Here is a 26591-nt window from a genome sequence, read left to right on the forward strand (position 1 = left end):
AAAAAACAATAATTTAAGGAACCGCAGAAAGAGGGGGGAGGGAGTCAAGTTTTGAAATGTTGGAACGATCGTGAAATTAATGAGACGTATAAGCATGAAAAGCATAAATAAAATAAAAAATAGATAAATAAATAAATGGGGACTGCTGTTGGATATAGCAAGCCTTTCTTGTCCTTAAGATCCTTGTGATCACGTTGGCATTGCTTCCTGCCCAGCACTAATGTCAGATATCAGGGTTGGCAAATATATATTCTTTCCCAAGTTAACAGGCTTGCTTCTTGTCAGGAGACAAAGAGTTAAGCGCTCAGCCTTGGTCTCCTTTGCGATGAATATTTAACAGCAGCCGGTACAGAAGAGGCTGGAGATCTCTTCTTCCCTGGCTTCTCTGGACAGGCAGGGGCTGGTGTAGAAGAAGCCTCCTCCGGTCGGGGGATTGATGCCCGGGGACTTTCCCCACAGCAGCAGGAGGAAGAAGAAGGGCGCAGAAGACAGACCTGAGGACACTGCTTGCTGGATCTTTCCCCCTGCCTGGGGTTTCCAGCGCATCTCATCCGTCGGGGAGTCTCCTGACTGCCAGGACCCGCCTGGCTGCAATGAGGATGCTGCGTCTCCCTGGGATAACTTTTCTCACTTTGCCTTTTGTCATTCAAGCGGGCACAGCAGGTGAGCTGGTCACTGAGGGATGCTACCTTCTCTCTCTCTCCCTCTCCCTCTCCCCAAATGGATGTGGTTAGGGATGGGTGCTTTAGTCAAATTTCAATTTTGGTTTGGTCCAGTCTTCCCTTCCGCTCTCCACCTTTTGCACATCAATTTACATTTTAAAGCAAAACAAAACAAAATTCTCAGTCCTCTTGAGAATTCGCGTTAGTGTCAATATCCTCATTTTTCTTTGTAACCTTACCTAATACAAACATTTTTTTTTGCAAAGCCAGTTCCTCATACACCATGTTTTTTTTAAACCAAAGATATGCATTTTAAGGCACGTTTTGCTCTAGTGTATGTTTTTTTAATTAAAAAAATACATGTTACCTGGCTGGAGAAGTGTGAATTTTGATGAGTGGCTGTGGTTTGGTTCAAATCAGGGTAGAGTTTGTCTTGAGTTCTGAACTGAACTGAATACCACCCCCCCCAAAAAAAACCCCACTAGTTGGAGGGACCCTCTCAAAATGTGGGTGGATTGCTGATCGATAGTGCAGTTTAGACCAGGGTTCAGCAAGCCCTTATCTCCCACCTCGACCTACCTTGCTCTAGACACCTGTTGGTCCTTGGTCCCTCGGTGCTTCTTGATGCTGTTGAACCGAGACAGAGAAACCTCCCTCAAATTGAGGGCTTTCCCCACTCTGCCACACACTTCTCCATTTCACTCGACTTTTCATTTCTCCTTTCAAGACTGGGCTGCCATTGTTCATCCTCGGCTGGGTGTCAATCTCGATTAAGCACCGCGCTTTGTAATTTGCAGATGGGCTAAAAGAGAGGCATCCCTGTGCCAGAACTTTGAAGTCCTCCCCTCCATATTTAACAGGAGTCACTGATGGGTTCTGTTGCTGTGTGAGGGAGATAATAATAATAATAATAATAATAATAATAATAATAATAATAATAATAATAATAATTTATTATTTATACCCCGCCCATCTGGCTGGGTTTCGCCAGCCACTCTGGGCGGCTTCCAACTGAAAAATGAAATAAAAGAATCTATTAAACATTAAAAGCCTCCCTAAACAGGGCTGCCTTCAGATGTCTTCTAAAAATCTGGTAGCTGTTTTTCTCTTTGACATCTGTTGGGAGGGCGTTCCACAGGGTGGGCGCCACCACCGAGAAGGCCCTCTGCCTGGTTCCCTGCAACTTGGCTTCTCGCAACGAGGGAACCGCCAGAAGGCCCTCGGTGCTGGACCTCAGTGTCCGGGCAGAACGATGGGGGTGGAGACGCTTCTACAGGTATACTGGAGCGAGGCCATTTAGGGCTTTAAAGGTAAGCACCAACACTTTGAACTGTGCTCGGAAATGTAATGTACTTTTAAATGAATCATTATCACAGAGGGTTGATTTGTGGCAGGTAGCAGGCACACCTAGCCTTGGCATATTCAGACTGGATCTGTGGCCTCATTGTATTGGCTACATGGCTGCATCTTTCCAGCACGTGCCCATGCTTGTGATCATGCCACCCCCGACCGAATCACTGGCAGGGTGTGTTAATGGAGGTTCTGCAAAAGGCAGGGATGGGTTGGTGCACTGGGATCTGGGCCCATGCTGAAGTCGTTGACAGTGTTGCGCATGTCAGTGTAAAATTTGGCCACGCATCTTGACTCCAGTGGACTTGATTCTCAGGTTTCGTGTAAACCCAGAGTGATGCAACCGCCCCCACAGGGGATCAACCACAAATGCATTTTTCAGGGGGCAGTTGGTGGAAGTCGATTTGGAGTCACTCTGATTTGCTGATGGGAGGTGATTTTTCCGAACCCATTTCTCAGCTAGGGCGAGGGCACTCAAGGATCGTAGTATACAGAAAGCTGGTAATAAAAAACGAAACAAATAGAGAATACTAATAATAAACGTTTGTTATTCTAACAGAAATGACAATGGGTTATATTCCACGTTAGTCCTACTCAGAGTAGATCCATGGAATTTGATGTACATGACTGCTATTATTTATTGCACTTATTAGTCACCTTTTAAAATGACCAGTAAACTTAACGCCACTTACAATATAATGCAAAAGTTTAAACTAATATAAAATTAAAACAAATAAAAGCTAAAAACATGTGTGTACATAAAAGGCAGTCTAACACACCCCACCTGCTCATGAGCGCCACAGCATCTAAAACTTAACAACAACAACAACAACAATGTTTTATTTATACCCCACCCATCTGGCTGGGTTTCCCCAGCCACTCTGGGAAGCTCCCAACAGAATATTAAAAACCTGATAAAACATCAAACATTAAAAACTTCCCTAAACAGGGCTGCCTTCAGATGTCTTATAAAAGTCAGATACTGTACTTCTTTATCTCCTTGACGTTGTGATGGGAGGGCGTTCTACAGGGCAGGTGCCACTACCGAGAATGCCCTCTGCCTGGTTCCCTGTAACCTCACTTCTCGCAGTGAGGGAACCACCAGAAGGCCCTCGGAGCTGAACGATGGGGGTGGAGACGCTCCTTCAGGTATACTTCCAAGCGAAAGACCAAAAGTCTGGCTGAAAAGAAGCGGGAAGCCGTCACTGAAAAGGCCTGTGCTAGTTTTACCACCCTCAGAGGGAGAAGGGCCCCAGAGGATGAACTTAGGTTTACTAATAATCCCAGTGGGAAATTCTACTCTGAGTAGAATTCACGTGACTGCAACCCAATGAAAATAGAAATAAAAAAGTTTGATTTTGGCACACAGACATGTACACGACTGTGCCCTTGCTGACCCCCCTGCCCACCCCTCACATTAACCCCCTAGAGTAGTAGCAGAACCTTGGGGTCCCAAATTTCAGCGGCACCCTGTGCAATGCCAAAATTTAGCACCCTTTCCTTTCATTACATATCATGGTTGTCGTACTCCTGGTGACACACCGAAGGCTTTGTGCCCAGTGCGATCGAAAGGGTCACATTCCCCTCAATCTGCCCCTGCCTAGAGTTTTCCCATCCCATGCTAAGCCCGCTTTTCTTGGTCTCTTGAAATTTCCTCCATGAAAATCCAGGATTGTGATGTGGCACTGGCAATCCTCCAGTGGGAGCTGTGTGACGACGACCTTACCTTTTTATGTATATAGGAAGATACAAGCAAGGATGCAACTAAAAACTACCCATTTTAACTAAAGCATGTGTCTTGCACTAAACAAACTATTGTTATGTTCTTAAGAATGCAGGAGGACTCCACTGAGCCTCATGTCTGTCCCTTTCCACACATACCCAACTATATTTTATTCAGAATAGAACCATTGAAATTAATAGGCCTGGGTTTGTCATGGCTATCATTTTCCATGGGTCTACTCTGTGTAGAGCTATCTTTGGATATTACTTGTGGAGTTACACACAAAGACACACACACACACACACACAAAGGAAAGGATTGGACCCTTACTTTCAAGAAGAGATAAACAGTTGGTTAAAAATAAAATATTTCTGGCCAAAGTACTACCCTGAGAGACCATTTCATTTCTAAGTGAGAAATTAAAATGCCCCACCACTTGAACCACAAGCATTCGCTTTCTTTCTTGCATGGTTTCCGCCAGCTGTGGCTCCCAGATCTTCTGGTTGTTAAGTTAGCTGTTTCTAATTTTGACACAGATATAGAAACATATATATATTTTTAATGGAAGAGCATTCATCTTTGACCCTCCAGATACTTGGAATGAATGTCAATGACCAATACTGCGCTCTCTCTCTCTCTCTCATTTTATTGAATCTCACACTTGTAATGAAATATATACACATACGAAATGATAAAAAAAACAACCCATAGAAATAAGACAAACATATAATAATAACAATTGGAGCAAATACGAATGACACAGGACAAATAATACCAGAAAATATTGCAGAGGAAATGTGGAATGTCAATACGTTCTTTTTATCTCTCAATATAACAAAAATGTAAGGATGTCATTGCGCAGCCGTCGTTGGAGGCTGTGTCCTCACAAATGCTGGATTTGCATGGTCAGGGCGGGGTAGAGGAGCAAAAAGGAAGGCAGGTTGTACAACAGCAGTGGCCAGGAAGGGAGTGACATTAAAAGGGGGAAAGTGGTGATTTAAAACAGCGACCCAAATTTGAATAAGGTTGGGGTGGGAGAAACCGAGAGGGAAATGGCAGTTTCAAACAAGGGCAGAGATTTTTTTTTTTTTAGTAAAGAACCATGGAATAGTTGAAGGCTCTACATCCTTGATCTTTCTCAAGCGAGGCAGCTGAGGAATGGAAGAGGGAGAAATTGGAGTACACAGCGAAAGGAGGAATAATGAAAGGGGGAAAAGCGGCTGCTACAAACAATGACTGGACTTTGAGTAAAGTGTGGATGGAGAGGCACGAGAGGAAAATGGTGGTGTTCAACAACAGCCAGGGACTTGACTAAAGCAGGGGCGGAGAAGTATTAAGAGGGAAAAAGTAACCATTTTAAACACTGACAAAGGTTTGAGCAGGAGGTGATGCTGTGATTGGAGAAGGGGCACTTCAAAACCAGGGCTGAGTCCAGTGTGGTCGGAAACTCTCTTGTTGTGCTAGCTTTCTGGTGCTAGCTTTTGTGCTGCACATTTTAATGTTATTTTTCTTTGTTAATAATTATCTATCATATCTATCTATCTATCTATCATCTATCTATCTATCTATCTATCTATACCCTGCCCATCTGGCCAAGCCTTCCCAGCCACTCTGGGTGGCTTCCAACAGGATATTAAAAACACGATGAAACATGAAACATAAAAAAACTTCCCTAAACAGGGCTGCCTTCAGGTGTCTTCTAAAAGTCAGGTGGTTGTTTATTTGCTTAACATCTGAAGGGAGGGCGTTTCACAGGGAGGGTGCCACTACTGAGAAGGCCCTCTGCCTGGTTTCCTGTAACCTCACTTCTTGCAGTGAGGGAACTGCCAGAAGGCCCTCAGAGCTGGACCTCAGTGTCCGGGCTGAACGATGGGGGTGGAGACACTCCTTCAGCTATACTGCACCAACACTTTGAATTGTGCTCGGAAACGTACTGGGAGCCAATGTAGATCTTTCAAGACCGGTGTTATGTGGTCTCGGCAGCCGCTCCCAGTCACCAGTCTGGCTGCCTCATTCTTGATTGGTTGCAGTTTCCGGGTCACCTTCAAAGGTAACCCCACATAGACCGCATTGCAGTAGTCTAAGCGGGAGATAACTAGAGCATGTACCACTCTGGTGAGACAGTCTGCAGGTAGGTAGGGTTCAGCCTGCGTTCCAGATGGAGCTGGTAGACAGCTGCCCTGGACACAGAATTGACCTGCGCCTCCATCGACAGCTGTGAGTCCAAAAAGACTCCGAGGCTGCACACCTGGACCAGGGAATCCTCCACACCCGCCCGCCTCCTGTCCCCCCAAAACAGTACTTTTGTCTTGTCAGTATTCAACCTCAATCTGTTAGCCGCCATCCATCCTCCAAATGCCTCCAGACACTCACACAGCTAGTTTGTTAAAGCTAGTTTGTTTTTTTTAAAATAAAAAACAACAACTCAGCAATGTTCAATCCCCCAACGCCCCCCCCCCCGGTGACCCCAATCACCTCTCATCCCCTTTGTCCTTCATTTTCACTTCCTGTGAATCCATTGGCTATTATCTCTGAGCTCCTGAGCTCCCTGGCGTCACCGGGGAGTGGATGGATGAATGAAATGAGTGTGCAGTATTTTCTCTGCAGTGCCATTCAATTTGTAGCTCAGCAGGGATGGTGTTGCTTCCTACCGTCAAACACATTTGTTCTCTGCCAAGCAGGATATGAGTGTTGGGTTTTTTTTTACTTGGAGCATATTACTTTAAAAAGGAGAAGAAGAAGAAGAAGAAGAAGAAGAAGAAGAAGAAGAAGAAGAAGAAGGAGGAGGAGGAGGAGGAGGAGGAGGAGGAGGAGGAGGAGGAGGAGGAGGAGGAGGAGGAGGAGGAGGAAAAACCACCAACAACCTGAGTCAACAGGTTTGGAGCTGATTCAGTGTAATCTCATTGGAATTGGTGGGTATTTGCTAGGAAGGGTTTGGGTGCTCAAAAAATAAAAAAATATTAAAAGTATTAGCATGGAAAAGATTCACTGCTGCAAGTGGCAAATGAGATGATTTAGCTTTGAAATTTGGGATGGAATCAATGGTGCCTGGTAGGTTATATGCTATATGTAGACTGAATGTAATGCTGAACACTACCTCGGGATCTTTTTGATAAAGAGTGATATATAAATCAAATGAACAGCAATAGTAATAGGGGCTATTTTTCTAGAAAAACAGGTGCTGGAGCTGTGGTTGAAAAAAGCCATAATAATAATAATAATAATAATAATAATAATAATAATAAGCTGTTCTATCATTGAGCTACAGTTCATCCCCTGAATACAGGAATCTGTCTGCTGGCAAGTCCAACCATTGATCCATCTAGCTCAGCATCCAACAGCACTGGCGTTTCAGATGCATCAGTCAAATCTCAGCCGTGGAAGAACGGGCCTATAAGAAAATTCTAATTTTGGACAGCAGATAAACACAAGGTTAAATAATTAGCTTCCTTCGTTTAATCTAACTAACAGCGCAATCCTAACCAGATGTACTCAGAAGCAGATCCTACTGGATACGGCAGCAAAATAAGGCAAGCAAAATGACCAAGGGGATGGTCCGACTTTCCTACGAGGAAAGACTGCAAAGCTTGGGACTTTTTAGTTTAGAGAAAAGGCAAGTGGGAGGTGACATGCTCCAAGTTTTAAAACTACGCCTGGCGTAGAGAGAGTAGAAATTGGAGTTCTTGGGAAAGTCCAGAGATAAACGATAAATTGCAAGAACTCAGGCCAAAAGAAGATGGATTTCAAATAAATCTTCACAAGGTTTTATTGATATGATGTGGAGTTTAAATGGGAATCAATCCCAATGTTGAAGGCAAATAAAGGTAAATTCCAGTAAAAATCAGGACAAGGCCCTGTTTCGACTATTCTTCGTCAGCAAAGATTCACAGGTCAAAGTGTACCAAATATGTTTGCAGGATTCTCACATGCCACATAGTGGGTCAGCCACTATGAGAGCAGGATCCTGGACTAGATGGGCCAGTGGACTGATCCGGCAGACTTGCCTTAGGTTCTTATATTCTAGTGGGATTTGGGTGGCACTGTGGTCTAAACTACTGAGCCTCTTGGGCTTGGCGATCGGAAGGTCAGCGGTTCGAATCCCCACGATGGGGTGAGCTCCCATTGTTCGGTCCCAGCTCCTGCCAACCTAGCAGTTCGAAAGCACATCAAAGTGCACGTTTATAAATAGGTACCTCTCCAACGGGAAGGTAAATGGTGTTTCCGTACACTCTGGTTTCCGTCACGGTGTTCTGTTGCGCCAGAAGCAGTTTAGTCCTGCTGGCCACATGACCTGGAAAGCTGTCTGTGGACAAACGTCGACTCCCTCGGCCTGAAAGCAAGATGAGCGCTGCAACCCCATGGTTGCCTTTTGACTGGACTTAACCGTCCAGAGGTCCTTTACCTTTTTTTTACCTTTTATATTCTAGTAGGTAGACAGGGTTAGGATTGCAGTCATCATCATCAAATTCTGTCAGCCCATTCTGGATAGTTTATTTCTTTTATATAGAAGAATTTTGGCCCCACCATTTCCCCCTGTTATTCGCAATGCTCAGGCTGTGAGTGCCGCTGGCTCATGTAGTGAAAACAGTAACACGAGATGAGATCTGCAAACATTGGTAAACCCTCAGGTTTGCAGAAGTTCAAAAAATTATCAGGAAGACAAACCCTTAAAGGAAAATGAATAAATATCGCCATGAAGATTGCATGTGCTCAAGCGATTTGGAGAATGCTCACTGTCTATTGGGAAGTGAAAAATGAAAATACGTGGGAGGGGGAAAATGTCAAAGCAATTATTCTTCAACCTCAACTTCATTGGACTGGTCCTGTTGTGCAGATGCCTGTTTATTGTCTTCCAAAGCAACTACTCTATTCCGAACTTAAAAATGGAAAGGGTAATGCCGGTGGTCAACAAAAGAGGTTTAAAGACTCTCTCAAGGCTAATCTTAAAAAAATGTAGCACAAACACCGACAACTGATACACTGGCCTGCAAGCGCTCCAATGGGAGAATAGCCTTTACCAAAGATGTCATGGGCTTTGAAGACGGCGCTCGAACTCAGGGTGAAAAGGAGAAATGAATTAAGAGGAAGGCGCGCTTGGCAAACCCTCACCATGATCAACTCCCGCCTGGAAACCTATGTCCCCACAGTGGAAGGATGTGTGGATCCAGAATTGGCATCCACAGTCACTTACGGACTCACTGTTAAGACCGTGTTTATGGAAGACAATCTTACTTGGCTACGAGGGATCGCCAAAGAAGAATAAGTTAGCAGATCATTTTTTATTTTGCACATGTCAGCAAGAACAACAAAGGATCCACAGAGTTTCCTTTCTGGATTTGAAGCTTCTGTGGCCTGTTGGGACTGATAGAGTGGAAGGCAGGGAAGAAACCAGTAGGAGACACCAAAACCCCCAAACCAATCGACAGGCAGGCAGAGCTAATTCTCCATCCTCCTCACTGCTGGGTCAATACTGGGAGGAGGAGGAAGAAGCTGGCAGCCAGGGCCATGCCCTAGGCTGGTTGTCAGTAAGAGGGCAGACCAGTGGAGCCTAATTGAGGGCAGACTGAGCTTGGTGGGGCAGTGCCCCATTTCACCAGCCGTCACTTTTAAACAAAGGAAAGGCTTGCTGTCAATGACAGGAGAGCTGATATTTGTCGACTTTCTCCTTCTGAGAGGCAGTGGAGTTTGATGCCATGACCACTAGATGGTGTTCTTTGCTCCTCATCATCTTTGATTTCAACTCAATTCCCTGGCTCCTACTTACAGTCTCAGCCATTGATAGCCCTTTCTTCCATGAATTTGTCTAATCTTCTTTTAAAGCCAACCAATCCCTCTTCCCAGAGAACTCTGGGAACTATAGTTCTGTGAGATAAATAGGGAGCCCTGACAACTCTCAGAGCTCTTAACAAACTACAGCTGCCAGAATTATTTGGGGAAAGCCATAACTGTTTGAAGTGGTATGATACTGCATTTAATGTGTAGAGCCGGTGGGGTCTCGGACTGCATCTGATACTCTTCAATATTCTGTGCGAAGTGGAGATGATCACACTGTTAGAGTGGTGGACCATCTTCAGTTTTGGGGGCCTCGTCAAATGTTTCATCTTCTGGAACCGGCCTTCCGAGCTGCCATCACTTGGCCAGTCAAAGGGAAGCTCTCTACAGACCAGTCACTATGAGATGTTGTAGATACTAGGAGAGGATATATTGAGTTAATAGTATGCGTCCTAACTCACACTTGTGAGCCAGCAGCAGAGTGACATTCCCCAATATATAGAAGGAAGCTAGTTGGTAGATTTGTCTGAATCTCTTTACACATCACTTGGGAAGACAGGCGAACTAATATCAGTGTAATGGAAGAAGCAAAGATCACCAGTGTTGAAGCAATGATTCTTCAACATCAACTTCATTGGAGTGGTCATGTAGTGCAGATGCCTGATGATCGTCTTCCAAACGTAAAAATGGAAAGCTTAATGCTGGTGGTCAACAAAAGAGGTTTAAAGACTGTCTCGAGGCAAATCTTTAAAAATGTAGTATAAACACTGACAACTGGGAAACACTGGCCTGCGAGTGCTCCAGTTGGGGAACAGCCTTTACCAAAGGTGTCATGGGCTTTGAAGACACTCGATCTCAGGACGCAAGGGAGAAACGTGCTAAGAGGAAGGCACGCTTGGCAAATCCACACCGTGATCAACTCCCGCCTGGAAACCAGTGTCCCCACTGTGGAAGGATGTGTGGATCCAGAATTGGCCTCCACAGTCACTTACGGACCCATTGTTAAAACCGTGTTTATGGAAGACAATCTTACTCGGATACGAGTGATCGCCAAAGAAAGAGAAGAAAGAAGAAGATTTAAGCAATCCATTCTGGCTTTGCCCAGATTGGGTTCTGTTCCTGGTAATTCCCCTTTTATCCCTCCTAAAAAGAATAAAGACACAACAGCCTTCTTTTAAAGGTAATAAGAAGTTTACTCCTCACATTCAGTTCACAGTTGGATCCATGAAGGCTGGCTTTAGCTTAGAGTTACAGAAGTGGGTTTGAGTTTATTCCATATGGAAATGAGCCCATGTCCTGCTGGCTGAGAGCCAGCAGAAAGCAAAATGCATCAGTACAGTATCAGGAGAGCATGGCATCAAGAGGAAGAAGAAGAGCAAGAGGAAGATGGTTGTGTGACCAGCCCCTTTTATGGGGTCTTCCAGGATCACACCCACCTACCTGGTCACACGCAGGGGGAGGAAGCTCCAGACCAGGTGTGACAGGAAGTCCTCCTGGCTGGAGTAACACTCTGCGTGTCCACTCTGGGCAAACAGGAAGTGTTGTACTTGACTGCTTATGTTACATCCCACCAGACAGACAGACAGACAGACAGACAGACAGACAGACAGACAGACAGACATTATGGAAGGTCAGAGGCAATATGCTTCAGAATTCCAATTTTTGGGAATCGCAAGCGGGGACAGTCACTGTTGCACTCGGGTGACGCTGCATCCCCAACCCGGGACCAGGTGCTTCCGTTTTCCAGTGCCAAACTGAGTTTAACAGGCTTTGAAAACCTGCTTTCCTCCTGGCAAAAATAAGAATAATTCTGGATCTGCAAGGTAAATCTCACTTAAAACAAAAATTTGGAAAGCTGGAACGAGAAGGATCTCTACCTGCCTCTGCTCTGGTTCAGACGCAGCTGTCACCAGCCAATAAGCAAATCAAAGGCTCCTCTGGTTTTCTCCAGCTGGGAAAGGATGGAGCAGAATGACTGATATCTAATAAGCGCACGAGGAGGAGGCCACAGGGTGGAACTCGCCCTGTTCTTGCTGCACAAAACAAACTCCCTCATTACTTCCATCGGTCACAGCCTGAAAAGGCAGCGTTGGCAGTGTGTGTGTGTGTGTGTGTGTCTTATGCTACCTGTGCTTATTTCTCTGGGTTGACTGCCTCTTGGATGACCTTCCCAGCCTGATGGAAACCAGCCTGCCAAGTGTCCAAATCTGACACTTGCTTTTCCTGGTTGCTTCCATGGAGAGGGAGGGAGGGAGGAACCTAGGAAACTACCTTAAACTCCAGCTAGCTCCATACTGCCTGCACTGACAGACAGCAGCTCTCCAAGATTCCAGGCAGGGGTCCTTCCCTACCTAGAGGGAAACCTACCTGGAGGTGGAACCTGAGACCCTTCTGATGTTCTGCTACTGAGCTCTGGTCCTTCCCCTGCTAAGAAGAAGCCACATTGTGTCAGGACCTGGGACCTCCAGGAGGCAGTGAGGGCCTCCAACTTCGATCATCATCATCATCATCATCATCATCATCATCATCATCATCATTTATTATTTATACCCCGCCCATCTGGCTTCCAACAGAATATTAAAAACAAATTCACACTTTTGAAAACGACCCACCAACTGAAACACAGCCACCTTTCCCCCCAAACTCCACACTTCTACAGATGTTGTGATGTACAAAAGTACTTACATTAGGAAAAATGTGCCCAACTTTGTGAAAGCAACATATAAAAAATGCATTACGGGGCGGCGGCGGGGGGGGGCGGGGCGGGTATCGATCGCACAAATGTGTATGTAAGGAGCAATTTGCACAGAAATGCTGACAAAAGATTTCTTAACCTAATTTTTATTGGTATTTCGCAGATACATAAAAAGATAAAACTAGATAAACTACACACGGGCATAAAAACAACAACAACAGCATAAACATTTCCCCATCTCACGAGCATCTTTACAATATTCATTCCTCTATTCAGTTTTGCTACGAGATTCTCCTGATACTATTCCCTCAGGTTTGTATGGAAACTTCTATTCCAGACTAGATCATCTTCTTCAACTAAATTATCAACAGGTTTACATGTGGCGACCACCAGCTTTATAGTAATGCAGCTGATAATGTATTTTGAGAACCCTTATCATTAGTATATAAAACAAATGAATTTTCATGACTTTTTTATTTTTAAAAAAGCTCAGCTGGTTAGAGCATGGTGCTGATAACGCCAAGGGAGCGGGTTCGATTCCTGTATGGGCCAGCTGCATATTCCTGCAATGCCGGAGGTTGGACTAGATCAGGCATCCCCAGATGTTATGGCCTACAACTCCCATGATCCCTAGTTAACAGGACCAGTGGTCAGGGATGATGGGAATTGTAGTTCAAAACATCTGGAGGGCCGAAGTTTGGGGATGCCTGGATTAGATGATCCTTGGGTCTCTTTCAACTCTACAGTTCTGAGGTGCCAAAGGCGCTTTGGGAAGAAACTGGTTTTCTGGATCCATTTCAGTTGGGGTTTAGGCCTGGTTTTGACACAGAAACTGCTCTGTACGATGACCTCTGTTGAGTGAGAGACAAGGAAAACATGTCCCTGTTAATTGTTCTCGGCTTTCGATACCATCGACCATGGTATCCTTCTGGAGTGACTCTCCGAACTAGGTTCCACCAATTTGCAGTGGTTCCAGTCCTACTTGGATGGTCGTTCCCAGAGGGTGTTGTTTGGGGGATGCTTTTCAGCCCCATGGAACCTTCAATGTGGGGTTCTGTAGGGCTCAGTCCTATCCCACACGTTGTTTAACATCTGCATGAAACTGCTGGGTAGGGTTATCCGGAGGTTTGGAGTACGTTATCAGCAGTATGCTGGTGACACTCAGCTCTATTTCTTCTTTACATCTGCAGGTGAGGCAGTGGAAGTGCTGGACCAGTGTCTTGCCTCAGTAATGGACTGGATGAGAGCCGGCAAACTGAAGCTCAATCCAGACTGAGGCACTTTTAGTGGGTGGTTCCTTGGAACAGAGGGATGGGAGATTGTGTGCTCATGATGGCGTTACACTCCCTCTGAAGGAATAGGCTCCTAGCTTGGGGGTTGTTTTTGTTTAGTCCTTTAGCAGTGTCCAACTCTTTGTGACCCCATGGACCAGAGCACGCCAGGCACTCCTGTCTTGCACTGCCTCCCGCAGTTTGGTCAGACTCATGTTCGTAGCTTCGAGAACACTGTCCAACCATCTCATCCTCTGTCGTCCCCTTCTCCTTGTGCCCTCCATCTTTCCCAATCTCAGGGTCATTTCCAGGGAGTCGTCTCTTCTCATGAGGTGGCCAAAGTATTGGAGCCTCAGCTTTAGGACCTGTCCTTCCAGTGAGCACTCAGGGCTGATTTCCTTCAGAATGAATAGGTCTGATCTTCTTGCAGTCCATGGGACTCTCAAGAGTCTCCTCTGGCACCATAATTCAAAAGCATCAATTCTGTGGAATGCTCTCCCCAGGGAAGTTTGCATGGAGCCTTCATTATACACCTTTAGGTGCCAGGCAAAGGTCTGTTTAACCAGGCCTTTGGTTGATCTGATTGACATCCTATGCCCTTTTAAAATGTGTTGTTGTTTTTTTTGTGTGTGTGGGGGGGCTATTGGGTTGTTTTTATTTTTATTGCATATTTTGTGGTTTTATATCTTGATGATTATTCTGTGAACTGCCCCGAGACCCCCAGGTATAGGGCAGTATATAAATTTGATAAATAAATAAAAGGTGGAATATTGGCCTGGAAAAATGAGGGACTGAGACAGTTCCATCCATCCCTAGAAAGGCATAGAAGGAAAGGGAAGAACAGTGAAAGTTTTGTAGGAGAAACAAAGAGCACGGCAGTAGTAGCAGGAGGGCAGCGAGAGTCCCTAAGGTCTCCTGGCTCTGGCTGTGCCTTCCCGCTACCGAAAAAGAGAGATGTGTGTAATTAAAGAAAATGGGAGCCTTATCTTCTCTCAGTCCCACGACCGTGTGGCTGGAAGTCTGCCGATAAGTCCTTTCCCCTCCTCCTGTGTTTGCAAGGCATCTCTCTATGTACTTCAAAGATGGTGTTTGTTTTAAGATGCTCCTCTACTGGAGCATCCAGTAAGGTTTCATATTTATTTATTTTTAAAGAGGAAACTGACCACCCTGTTATAAGAAAAAAAACTGCTCCTTTTACCTTATGGGGTACCCAAGAGCCCATATAGAGTCCTTAAGTGGGTTCCCTATCAGTAGGAGGAAATAACAGAGGCCAACCAGAGTATAGGGACGCAGGTGGCATTGTGGTCTAAACCACAGAGCTTGCCGATCAGCAGGTCGGCGGTTTGAATCCCTGCAACGGGGTGAGCTCCCGTTGCTCGGTCCCAGCTCCTGCCCACCTGGCAGTTCGGAAGCACGTCAAAGTGCAAGTAGATAAATAGGTACCACTCCGGCGGGAAGGTAAACAGAGTTTCCGTGCGCTGCTCTGGTTTGCCAGAAGCGGCTTTGTCATGCTGGCCACATGACCCGGAAGCTGTACACCAGCTCCCTCGGCCAATAAAGCGAGATGAGCGCCACAACCCCAAATTGTTGCAACAGGGTCCTCACTCAACCCACGCAGGGAGGGAAGAGGAACCCAGAACAATGGTGCACAAGCCCACCCTGTAGCTCAAGACCAACCCCAAAACATCATATATACACCACAGAAGGGGGTGGTCTACAGCAGAAATATATCACAGGAGATGAAACAGCAGAAATCTTCTGTTTCAGTGTATCTGAAGAAGTGTGCATGCACACGAAAGCTCATACCAATGACAAACTTAGTTGGTCTCTAAGGTGCTACTGGAAGGAATTTTTTGATTTTTTGTTTTGACTACATCAGACCAACACGGCTACCTACCTGTAAAAAGCAGAAATCCTGTTTTCCAGGATACCTGAGAATGGTCAATGGTTGCATTACCTGGGCAGCCTGGCCATTTTTTGTGATAGTTAATACTTTAGTTCCTGAATCCAGGTCACAGGCTTACCCTATTCATACACAAACACTCCCATAAGACAGGATTTGTAAGCAAAGAGACAATGGGAAGGCTTTCCCCATTTTCCTCCCTCACTGCAGAGGAATACAGTATTTGAGGTCACTGGGAGAGTCAAAATGGCTTCAGGATTGTTCTCTTGTACTATTTCAGACACGTGGTTTATATACTTATGTATGTGTTTCCCTTGTAAATTTATTAACGTTAAATTTATATATTTGAGACCTTAAATTCTTATAACAATCCTCTAGAGGTGCAATTGACAAGAGGGTTTGCCTTGTACACAAGGTGGTTGCTCCACTTTCTGGCAGGTGGAGAGGTTGGGCAGGCAGGCAATGGCATTAAGCAGAGCGGCACACTCTATGGCAGGCATCCCCAAACTTCGGCCCTCCAGATGTTTTGGCCTACAACTCCCATGATCCCTAGCTAGCAGGACCAGTGGTCAGGGAAGATGGGAATTGTAGTCCAAAACATCTGGAGGGCCAGAGTTTGGGGATGCTTGCTCTATGGCCTTTGTCAACCTGGTGCCCTGCAGACGTTTGGGACTACAACTCCCATTAGCCATGCTGGCTGGAGCTGATGGGAGTTGTAGTCCAATTCATCTGCAGGCAGCTCTCCAGAGTTTCAGGTGGGCCCTCCCAGCCACTGGGGACTTGATAGCAATGGGTATCTATACATCAGGCTCCCCGATTCACAGCACACAGAATTCACGCCTGCAATGGGGGGGGGGGGTCACCAACTTGCATGGCTTTTAAAGTGAAAATTAGGTACATTTGTGAAGGATAAGGCTTGGGATGGAGGCTAGCAAACACAAGGGAGTTTTCTTTGCATTATTTTACACATTTTAAATAATTCCCCGCTGAAACATAAAATCACTGTATTTCTTCTGGATCTGGAGCTATAAAATGTTAAGTGCTTTTCTGGAATAAATAATAAGGCCCAGATCTCACGCGTCTTGACAGGGAACCATATTGTGGAAATATTTAAAGAGTAGCTGGAAGGGTAACTCTAGAATTTCATTTTGATGAAATCTGACGTAAACACCCGGCAGAGGACACCCGGTTAAGAGGAGATGTAAAGAAAAGAAGGAGGACACACACACACACACACACACACACACACACACACACAGAGAGAGAGAGAGAGAGAGAGAGAGAGAGAGAGAGAGAGAACCGCATGCAATCAGTTTGCAAAGGGGACGCTAGGAAAACAAACGCAGGCAGGTTCCAGGGATAATTAGAAGAGAAAAGCAAATATTGAATGCCAAACGGGAGATTCTCTTGGCTAACAATAAAAGGCTCTTCAAATCTATTATTAATAGACAGAAGATGAAAGCAATAAAATAAAATAAAATCAACCCAGATAAAAAATAATAACCCAGGAGGAGTCTGAATGTTTGAATTTAAGGGGGTGGGTGGGTGTGGGGGACTCCCTGGTCCTGAATGGGATAACTGTGCCCTTGAAGGACCAGGTGTGCAGCCTGGGAGTCATTTTGGACTCACAGCTGTCCATGGAGGCACAGGTTAATTCTGTGTCCAGGGCGGCTGTCTACCAGCGCCATCTGGTACGCAGGCTGAGACCCTACCTGCCCGCAGACTGTCTCACCAGAGTGGTGCATGCTCTAGTTATCTCTCGCTTGGACTACTGCAATGCGCTCTACGTGGGGCTACCTTTGAAGGTGACCCGGAAACTGCAATTAATCCAGAATGCGGCAGCTAGACTGGTGACTGGGAGCGGCCGCCTAGACCACATAACACCGGTCCTAAGAGACCTACATTGGCTCCCAGTACGTTTCTGATTCAAAGTGTTGGTGCTGACCTTTAAAGCCCTAAACAGCCTCGGTCCTATATACCCGAAGGAGCGTCTCCACCCCCATTGTTCAGCCCGGGCACTGAGATCCAGCGCCGAGGGCCTTCTGGCGGTTCCCTCACTGCGAGATGCAATGCTACAGGGAACCAGGCAGAGGGCCTGGGGGTGGAAACGCTCCTTCAGGTATACTGGGCCGAGGCTGTAGCCAGTCCTGAACTAGGAAGACCAATGGCCTGACTCAGTATGAGACAGTTTCTTTTTAAGGGAAGGGTCATAGCTCAGGGATGGAGCTTCTGATTTGCAGGGAGAAGGTCCCAGGTTCCATCCCTGGCATGGGCTGAAAGAGACCCGAGGAAATGAGGCACAGAACCTTTTCCAATCCAAGCATCAGATCAAGGGAGCTCTCTTCTAGAGGTCCCTTTTCATATTCACTTCTCTCTCTGCTTCTCCTTTCTCTTACTGCTGCAGGCCCCAAGAGGAAAGGAGCAGGTATGGTTTGGCATGCTGGTTTGGGGGAGATTTGGACATAACAAGCGGAGAAGGGAGCATGGCTGCAGATTTTTTTTTGGGGGGGGGGAATTAAGGAGACAGGGGCATACCTGCCAAGTCTCCTGCTTTTTGCGGGAAACCCCCGTTTTTAAAGCCATTTCCCGCTGTTGTCCCGAATGGCGAAATATCCCGTAATTCCCCCGGATTTTCAAAAATGGGCCAGAGCGGCAGCGGAAGTTGCTTCTACGCATGTCCAGACATGTGTAGCAGCGACTTTCGGTGCTGCTCTGCCCATATCTGGGCACTGGAAATCGGGCAGCACTGGCACCGGAAGTCACTTCTACGCATGTCTGGACATGCGTTGAAGCGACTTCCCATGCCGCGATGCTGCTGATCCCGGATTTTTCAATCCGGGAGTTGGCGGGGGCGGGGGCGGGAATGAACCAGTGCCGGATTTATGTATAAGCTAAACAAACTATAACTTAGGGCCCCACTCTCTTGGGCCCCCAAGAAATATTTAAAGAAAACTAGAACAACCTGCATGTACCTATGAAAATATTCTGGCCTAAAACTTAAGGGTCCAGTCAAGTGCTCCGAAACAAAGCTGCAATATTCCTGACTGGGGTTTCATTTAGAACCCATAGGACCACTGTTTCAAAACAGCTGAACTCTTTGCTTCTGAGCAGGGCCGGCTCTAGGTAGACCCCTGGTGGCGCAGGGCACCACGGCGCCGGCCCGCCAGGAGGTCGCCGCGAGCTGCGCCCGCCTGCTGGCCGGCCGATCCGCCAGTTCGACAACCGCGCTGTGCCTGCTCGCCCGCCGCGGTGCCGCGCAGCAGCGCCTGTGTCGGTCGCACTACGCGCTGCGCCCGCCCGCCCACCGCGCTGGGAAACGGGCCGGGGGGGGGGGCCCGCCGGAGGGATCCGTCGCTCCACGGCGCCAGGGGCGCTTAGAGACGGCCCTGCTTCTGAGCCAGATTCCAGGCATACCCTGCAAAAGTCCTGGGGTAAAAAAAAGGGACACCCCATTTTTTATTGCGAGGGAACGACGGCTATTTTGGTTGCCATGACCTTACGGGATTTCACAGTGTAATACCCCCCAGAAATCAATGCCCCTTTCTGCTCCTTTCTCAGCTCTATGATTCTTTCATTTGTTTCGTTGGAGAATGCATGACTTGTCCCCCCCCCCTCCCATCAGAAGTAGCAGATCCTGGTTCTCTGCTGGTTCTTCCCTTCCTATCAGCTGACATGTTTTCTTTCTTCGTCCCTCCCATGCCCTCTAATCCAGGTACCTGGTGCTATGATTCACAAGATCCTAAGTGTGGTAAGTACTTGAAATGAGGTTTTCAATTTTTCTCTGTGTGCACTTCCATTTCTTCCCCAAAGAGCCATGGGAACAATAGTCTGTTAAGGGGGCTGCAAAGCGTAGCTCTGTGCTGGGCAAATGACAGTCCCTGGGATTCTTGCATAGAAGTCATGTGCATCAAATGTGCTTTAAATGAATGGGGTGTCTGGGCGCTAAGACAGTTTCCCCTCAACCTGGGGCCCGAAAGATGTTTTGGACCGCAACTCCCATCAGCCCCAGCTATGTCCTCCAGGCTTCTTGGTCCAGCTCAGAGCTTTCCAAACTTTCCATGTTGGTGACACACTTTCTAGACATGCCTCATTTCGCGACACGGAAATTCACTTTTGCATCATTTCACAAAACTTAATAATTCAGTTTTACTAGCAAACCGGGAGCTAAAAACAACCCCTTTCCATGGATTGTAATTGAAAACTTACACACACACACACACACACACACACACACAGTCATACCTCGGTTTAAGTACGCTTCGGTTTGAGTACTTTCAGTTTAAGTACTCCGTGGACCCATCTGGAACGGATTAATCCACTTTCCATTATTTTCAATGGGAAAGTTTGCTTCAGGTTAAGTACGCTTCAGGTTAAGTACAGACTTCCGGAACCAACGGCTTAGCTGACAAATCAGAACCCGAACGCTGCAAAGCTGGAAGTAAGTGTTCCAGTTTGTGAATGTTTTTCGGAAGCCGAATGTCCGGTGCGGTTGTAGGCTATTGTTTCTGGGGCGCCAGCACCATTCGGAAGCCGCGCCTTGGTTTTCAAACGTTTTTGGAATTCGATTGGGCTTATGGAACGGATTACGTTCAAGAACCAGTCCTACCTTGGAAGTCTCGAACGGAATCTGTTCCAGAAGTTCAAATCATGACTGGCTGCAGGAACCTTCCAGGATGCTCCCAGCGGCTCCAAGCTGGTTGCCTAGTAAATTATAAAGACAAGGAAAAGTTTCTTACTGTCCTTTTTTATTTCAATCTTTACAGAGAGAGGCTATAGAACACAGCTTCTTGGATAATGGCGTTGTCCCGCGTGAATCTCCACCCCTCATCTCTCCCACTTCCTCATTCTTTATTCTCATCGCTTCTTCTACGGGTGCTGCTACGTGCTCTCTGTCTTTGAGCTCTTTGCTCTCCTACTTTTATGGCTCGCCGGGTGCTGGGAGAGGGAGGGCCTGGGATGCTTTCTAAAGAGACTGTGTCAGCCAGCTGCTGCTCCGCTTCTGCCTCCTTCTCTTCCATGATTTCCCAACTTTCCCCCTCATCTGCCTCTGAGCTGTGACCTCCCTCGAACCCCTGTTGTCAATCTATACTGTCTTCCTCTTCCTCCTACCTGGAGGGGTCAGGATGGGGAGGTGGTCTCCACCATTCCTCCTCTGCACCAGTCCCTGGCACTATCTCTCAGAACGACTGAAGAATCATAGACGGGTCTTATGTGGTAGAAAGATGTGGGTGCAAATGGTGTCTAGTCCAGAGCTTTTTTCCAGCTGGAACTGACTGGAACTCAGTTCCGGCACCTCTCAGGTGGGCGCCATTGCCATTCTATGAGAACAAGGGAGACATTCCCTTGGTGAGTAGGGTTGCCAGGCTCAGTAGAGGACAGGACTTCTGTGCCTTTAATTGCCCTGCTCCCTTTTGAGTCTGGAAACCTTAAAGAGAAACCAGCAGACCCTTTGTTTAATTTCCAAGCAAAGGGTCTGCTGGTTTCTCTTTAAGGTTTCCAGACTCAAAAGAGAGCAGGGCAATTAAAGGCACAGAAGTCCTGTCCTCTATTGAGTCTGGCAGCCCTATTGGTGAGTTCTGGCACCTCTTTTTCTAGAAAAATAACACTGGCCCAGCCTTTCTAAGGGTTTCAGGCAAGAGGTGCTACCTAAACAGGATGCAGATTGAACCCGTGTCCTTCTGCATGCAAGATAGATGCCCAGCACTGAGCTGCATCCCTTCTCATAACAGTCATCTGTAAAGTAGGGATGCTGTGCACTCACAATATATGTATAAATTCTGCCCCTGAGCTGTAGCCAATCCAGGGATGCCTTGAGAGAAGGTGAATATAAATAGGAATTTGGAATGGAATCTGCTGTTGGTCTTCAGAGGCAGTAATGCTCACCAAAATAGCTCATTTAGCCTGTCAGACTAAAGATAGGCCCGGCGAGGAAACCCTGTTGAATTATAAATAAGAAAAAGCCCTGCTTTGTGATTATTAATGAAGGTCAGCTCAGCCAGAAGGCATCTCCCGTTGGCGGCTGGAGGAGAGGAAGGAACCACAGAGAGACTAATGAGCATGTTGGCCGAGGCATCTGCGTGGCAGAGGTTTGCTGGCGGAGGTGTTGATTTTAATCGATACAAATAGCCTCCATTTAACTCAGGTGCAGGGGGAGCCATTTCCAATCCGAGGACCGCATTCCCTTCTGGGAAACCTTCTAGGGGCCGCATTCCAGTGCTAAGTTCTGGGGCCAGGGGAAGAAGAGGGGAGAGCAATGCATGAGACTCTTACCTTTGTTCCAGCCATGCAGGGCCGGTCCATCCTTGAGGGGAGGTGTGGCAGGATTCCTGGGGGAAGCAGATGTGGACTCCAAGGAATGCTGACGTCACTTGCGCATGCTGCGGGGCATGCTGATGTGCCGTGCGGATGCCCCACAGCTTGACCGCGTAATGCGAGCACACCCTGTGATGTGCACACATGGCCGCTGCGGAACTTGGGGGGTGGGCGGTCCTTTGATTTGAAATTTTGGGGGAGCCCAGGCCCCCTGACCTCCACTACTCGGCGCCCCTGAACAATGGTGTCACAAGTGCTCAGCCAACTGCCCCATTTTGGCCATCAATGTCAGGATGCTGTCAGCGGCTCCTGGCTGGTTGTCCAGGAAAGTATAAGACAAGGGAAAGTTTCTTATTGTCCCTTTTTTTTATTTCAGGCTTTACAGAGAGAGGCTATAGAGCCCAGCCTCTTGGATAATGGCATTGTCCGGAGTGAATCTCCACCCCCCCACCTCTCCCACTTCCTCATTTGTCTCATCTACGGGTGCTGCTAAGTGCCCTCTTTCTTTGAGCTCCTTGCTCTCCTACTTTTAAGGATCGCCAGGTTCTGAGAGATGGGATGTTTTCTAATGATGTGTCAGCCAGATGTTGCTCCAGGTCTCCCCAACTTTCCCTTTCATCTGCCTCTGAACTGTGACCTCCCTCAGACCCCTGTTGTAAATCTATATTGTCTTCCTCCTCCCCCTCCTCCCTGGAGGGGTCAGGATGGGGAGGCGGTCTCCACCATTTCTCCTCTGCCCAGTCCCTGACAATCACATTCTGCACCAGGCCCAGGGATAGCCCCACATAGAGTCCATTGCAGTCATCCAGCCTTGAGGTTACCAATGAATGGACTATAGTGATCAGGTTGTCCCTGGAAGGCCAAAGGTTTCCCTCACCTTCCTTCCGACAAGAAGCTTTGCTTCTCCACCCTTTGTAGAGTAAGGATTTCATCTCTTCCTTTCTACCTCACTCTTCCCTTCTCCTTAGGTCCTTTGCACTGGAAGGACATCTCGACAACCTGTGGGGGAGAGAACCAGTCACCCATTAACATCGACAGAAGGAAAACTCAACGAGACAGGAACCTCGACGAGATCTTGTTTGAAGGCTACGACCAGGCGCCTCCTGGCAGGTGGAGACTGATGAACGATGGACACTCAGGTGGGAATGGAGAGGACACAGCTTTTTCTGGAGATGCTTTCCAAGGCCACATTCACACCATACATTTAAAGCACGATGAGAACACCTTAAACAGTCATGGCTTGCCCCAAAGAATTCTGGGAGCTGTAGTTTGTTATGGGTGCTAAGAGTTGTTAGGAGATACCTCATTCCCTCCCAGAGCTACAATTCACAGAGTGGTTTAACTATCAATCCCGCTTCTCAGGGAACTGAGGGGAATAGGAGGTCTCCTAAAAACTTTCAGCACACTTATTGAACCACAGCTCCCAGAATTCTTTGGGCAAAGACATGACTGTTTTAAATCACAGTGATTTAAAGGTCTAGTGTGAATGTGGGCCAAATGTTTTCTCATATATATATCATATATATCTCATATATATATCATATATATATCTCATATATATATTCTGTTTTACAATTTAAAGTACTCATTTTTGCATCCTTAAAATATCAAAAACTTCCCTTCCTCTCTTTCCATCGTTCATTTTGCTCAACATACACCCCTGCGTATCTTATATAAACTAAACCATTCAGTATTCCATTATTACATCCATCATCCATCAAAATTTATTTACACTGTTGAATTTATCTTAATGCTTCCAATGTTTTCAAGTGTACACAATTCCCCCCTCATATATTTAATAAACATTTTCCAGTCTTCTCTAAACGTATGTTCTTCTTGTTCTCTTATTTTACATGTTAAGTCTACAAAGACAGTGGTCCCTCGACTTACGAATTTAATCCGTTCCGAATGCACATTCGTAGGTCGAAAAGTTTGTAAGTCGAAAAAACGGTTTCCCATAGGAATGCATTGGAAACGAAAAAATTCATTAAGTCGAGTAAACCGCATCTAAAATTCGTAAGTTGAGAAAACCCCATCTAAAACGCAACGGTTTTCCTTTCGGATGTCGAAAATGACCGCTTACCCAACATAAAGGGGAGGCGCATTTTGCACAGTCGCGTGCAGCCCCCCCCCCAGGGATCCCTGGGGCAGTTCTGGAAGTTTGGAGGCTGGCACTGGCTACCTGGGGCCGGAGGCTGGAGTCGCCGCCCACTCAGTCAGCCGACCAATCCGGCCGGAGGTAGGCGTGCCAGAGGGATTGGCCAGGTAGGGTCAGGTAGGCTTACCTGCACACAAAGAAGAGGAGCCATTCTTGGGAAGCAGCTGACGGATTCAGGGCTGGAAAGGAATTTCCCTGCATTGGCAGGTTTCGCCTTTCCCGTAGCAATTCGTCACAACTTTGGCGGATGCAGGCCTTGGGCGGAATCCTTTAGTCATTTACATAAAGGGGAGGGGCGTGGGGGCGGTAACCCCCACCCTATTGCGGCGGCGATAACAGGGTTCCCGTAAACGGGCCTAAAGGGGGGCATTTGGCGATGCCAATTGGCTGTTATTGGCGGCGATCGAGGGGGCGGGCTATCTGCTTGAACATATGTTCTCCAGAGTTAGCCCAACCCCCACTCATGCTGGACAACCCTGAAGATCACCCCACCCACGGCTGGGGGCTGGGAGGGATATACGCCCAATGCCTGCGCCAAGGTCTTCCTACATCTGAATTTTAATAAAGTTGTGGCCAATTTTAATCCCATAAAACGTTGTCCTGTGTCATTATTCCACTCAGGGCTGCCCCGGGGACTGGGGGGGGGGACTCCACCTGGCTGCGCAAAAACGTAAGCGTGCGGCCATTTTTTTCATTCGTAACTCGAAATTTCGTAAGTCGAGTACTTCGTAAGTCAAGGGACCACTGTAGTATATGCGCATATTTTGTCAACTTGAGTTGCCATTCTTCTTTGGTTGGGACCTCGCTCGTTTTCCATTTTTGGGCTAACAAAGCACAGGCTGCAGTAATAGCATACATAAACAACCTTGGGCCAAGTGTTTTCTAATGCAGGTTTGGAGAACCTTTCTGGGGTCTTTCTGTTGCATTAGTGTAGTACTGTCTGTCTCTGATCTCTCTCTTTTTGACCTGGCCTCCCTGGCAGTTGTCATGAACCTAGATGGAGCATCTGCTGCAGATCAAATTAACATCACCAAAGGAGGACTTCAGGACACGTACCGGGCCTTCAATTTCCACTTCCACTGGGGGGACCTCAGTCGAAATGGCTCAGAGCACACCGTTGATGGTCAGCAGTACCCAATGGAGGTACATTGAGCTTCCCAACTTTGATTTTCTTAGCAAGGTTGTGTGGTATTGAGAAGGGCATGCCTAGAATAGTCATAGGCCACATTCACACTATACATTAAAATCACTAGGATACTACTTTCAATAGTCATGGCTTCCACCAGAGAATTCTGGGAGATGAGGTTCATTAAGGGTGCTCTCACAGATTGACAGTTCTCAGACTGGTTTAACAATCCCTCCCTCTTCCCAGGGTGGCGCTGTGGTCTAAACCACTGATCTCTTGGGCTTGCCGATCAGAAGGTTGGTGGTTCGAATCCCCGTGACGGGGTGAGCTCCCGTTGCTCTGTCCCAGCTCCTGCCAACCTAGCAGTGTGCAAGCATGCGAGTGTAAGTAGATAAATAGGTACCGCTGTGGCAGGAAGGTAAACCGGCATTTCCGTGCACTCTGGATTCTGTCGCAGTGTCCTGTTGTGCCAGAAGTGGTTTAGTCCTGCTGGCCACATGACCCGGAAAGCTGTCTGTGGACAAACGCCGTCTCCCTCGGCCTGAAAGCGAGATGGGCGCCACAACCCCATAGTCGCCTTTGACTGGACTCAACCGTCCAGGGGTCCTTTACCGTTACCTTTTTTTAACTTCCCCAACTATTGGAACTGCAGCTCTGTGAGGGGCATAGGCGGCTCCTAACAACTCTCAACACCCTTAACGAACTACACTTCCCAGAATTCTTTGGTGGAAGCCATGACTGTTTGAAGCGGTATCCTTGTGAGAGCCAGTGTGGTGCAGTGGTTAGAGCAGGCATCCCCAAACTGTGGCCCTCCAGATGTTTTGGCCTACAACTCCCATGATCCCTAGCTAACAGGACCAGTGGTCAGGGATGATGGAATTGTAGTCCAAAACATCTGGAGGGCCGAAGTTTGGGGATGCCTGGGTTAGAGTGTTGGACTAGGGCCTGGGAGACCTGGGTTCAAATCCCCACTCAGCCATGAAGCTCACCAGGTGGTCTTGAGCCAGTCACTGCCTCTCAGTCTAACCTCCCTTGCAGGGTTGTTTTGAGCTTAAAATGGGGACGATGACGACAAACCACATGTACCACCTTGAGCTCCTTGGAGAAAAATGGGGGGTGTATATAAATGCAAGAAATAAGTAAAAATTGTGCTGTAAATCTGTGGTGTGCATGTGTTTTTAGTCATAAACGCAGTCGTAGGCCACGTTTCCCCCAAGTACATCTGTGCTCAAAGAGGTTTCGTGTAAAACAAAACAAAAATACAGCAGTACAATAAAATGAAATCAAGAAATACAGTGCCTGAAATGGCCCCCATAATCACACCACCTCCAATTTTCCAAGACTGATCTCTTCAGAAGCTGTTCTGTCTCCAATCTTCCGGGTAGAAGTGGAGACAAGGTTCTGATATTGTTTGTTAGAATAGGGAACAGCCACTCCATTAAATGGCGTACAGTGAATAACGCTAAATCAGCTCTCTGTATTATATTTAGCAAGAAGCTACTAATTAGGCAAAACCCCTGGCGTTTCCACCTTTTGATCTGGCTAAACGATGGACAAACCAGCCATTCATCATGATAGTTGAAATGAGGATGACATGAAAGGGTTCTCTCTTTTTTTAA

At 47.0% G+C, this 26591-nt stretch overlaps 1 protein-coding gene across 1 annotated transcript in view; it reads left to right on the top strand.

Moving 5' to 3' along the window:
• The first annotated feature begins 593 nt into the window (after nt 1-593).
• LOC118076171 (carbonic anhydrase 15-like) overlaps nt 594-26591 on the top strand; it is a 35185-nt gene continuing 9187 nt past the window's right edge. The window contains exons 1-5 of the mRNA XM_088659689.1: nt 594-663; nt 17781-17801; nt 19089-19124; nt 22657-22827; nt 24829-24989. Coding sequence (XP_088515815.1) covers nt 594-663; nt 17781-17801; nt 19089-19124; nt 22657-22827; nt 24829-24989 — 459 coding nt within the window. The remainder of the gene's footprint in view (nt 664-17780; nt 17802-19088; nt 19125-22656; nt 22828-24828; nt 24990-26591) is intronic.

This window comes from Zootoca vivipara, chromosome 16 (assembly GCF_965207765.1).
Source record: "Zootoca vivipara chromosome 16, rZooViv2.hap1.1, whole genome shotgun sequence".
In the NCBI taxonomy this organism is placed as follows: domain Eukaryota; kingdom Metazoa; phylum Chordata; class Lepidosauria; order Squamata; family Lacertidae; genus Zootoca; species Zootoca vivipara.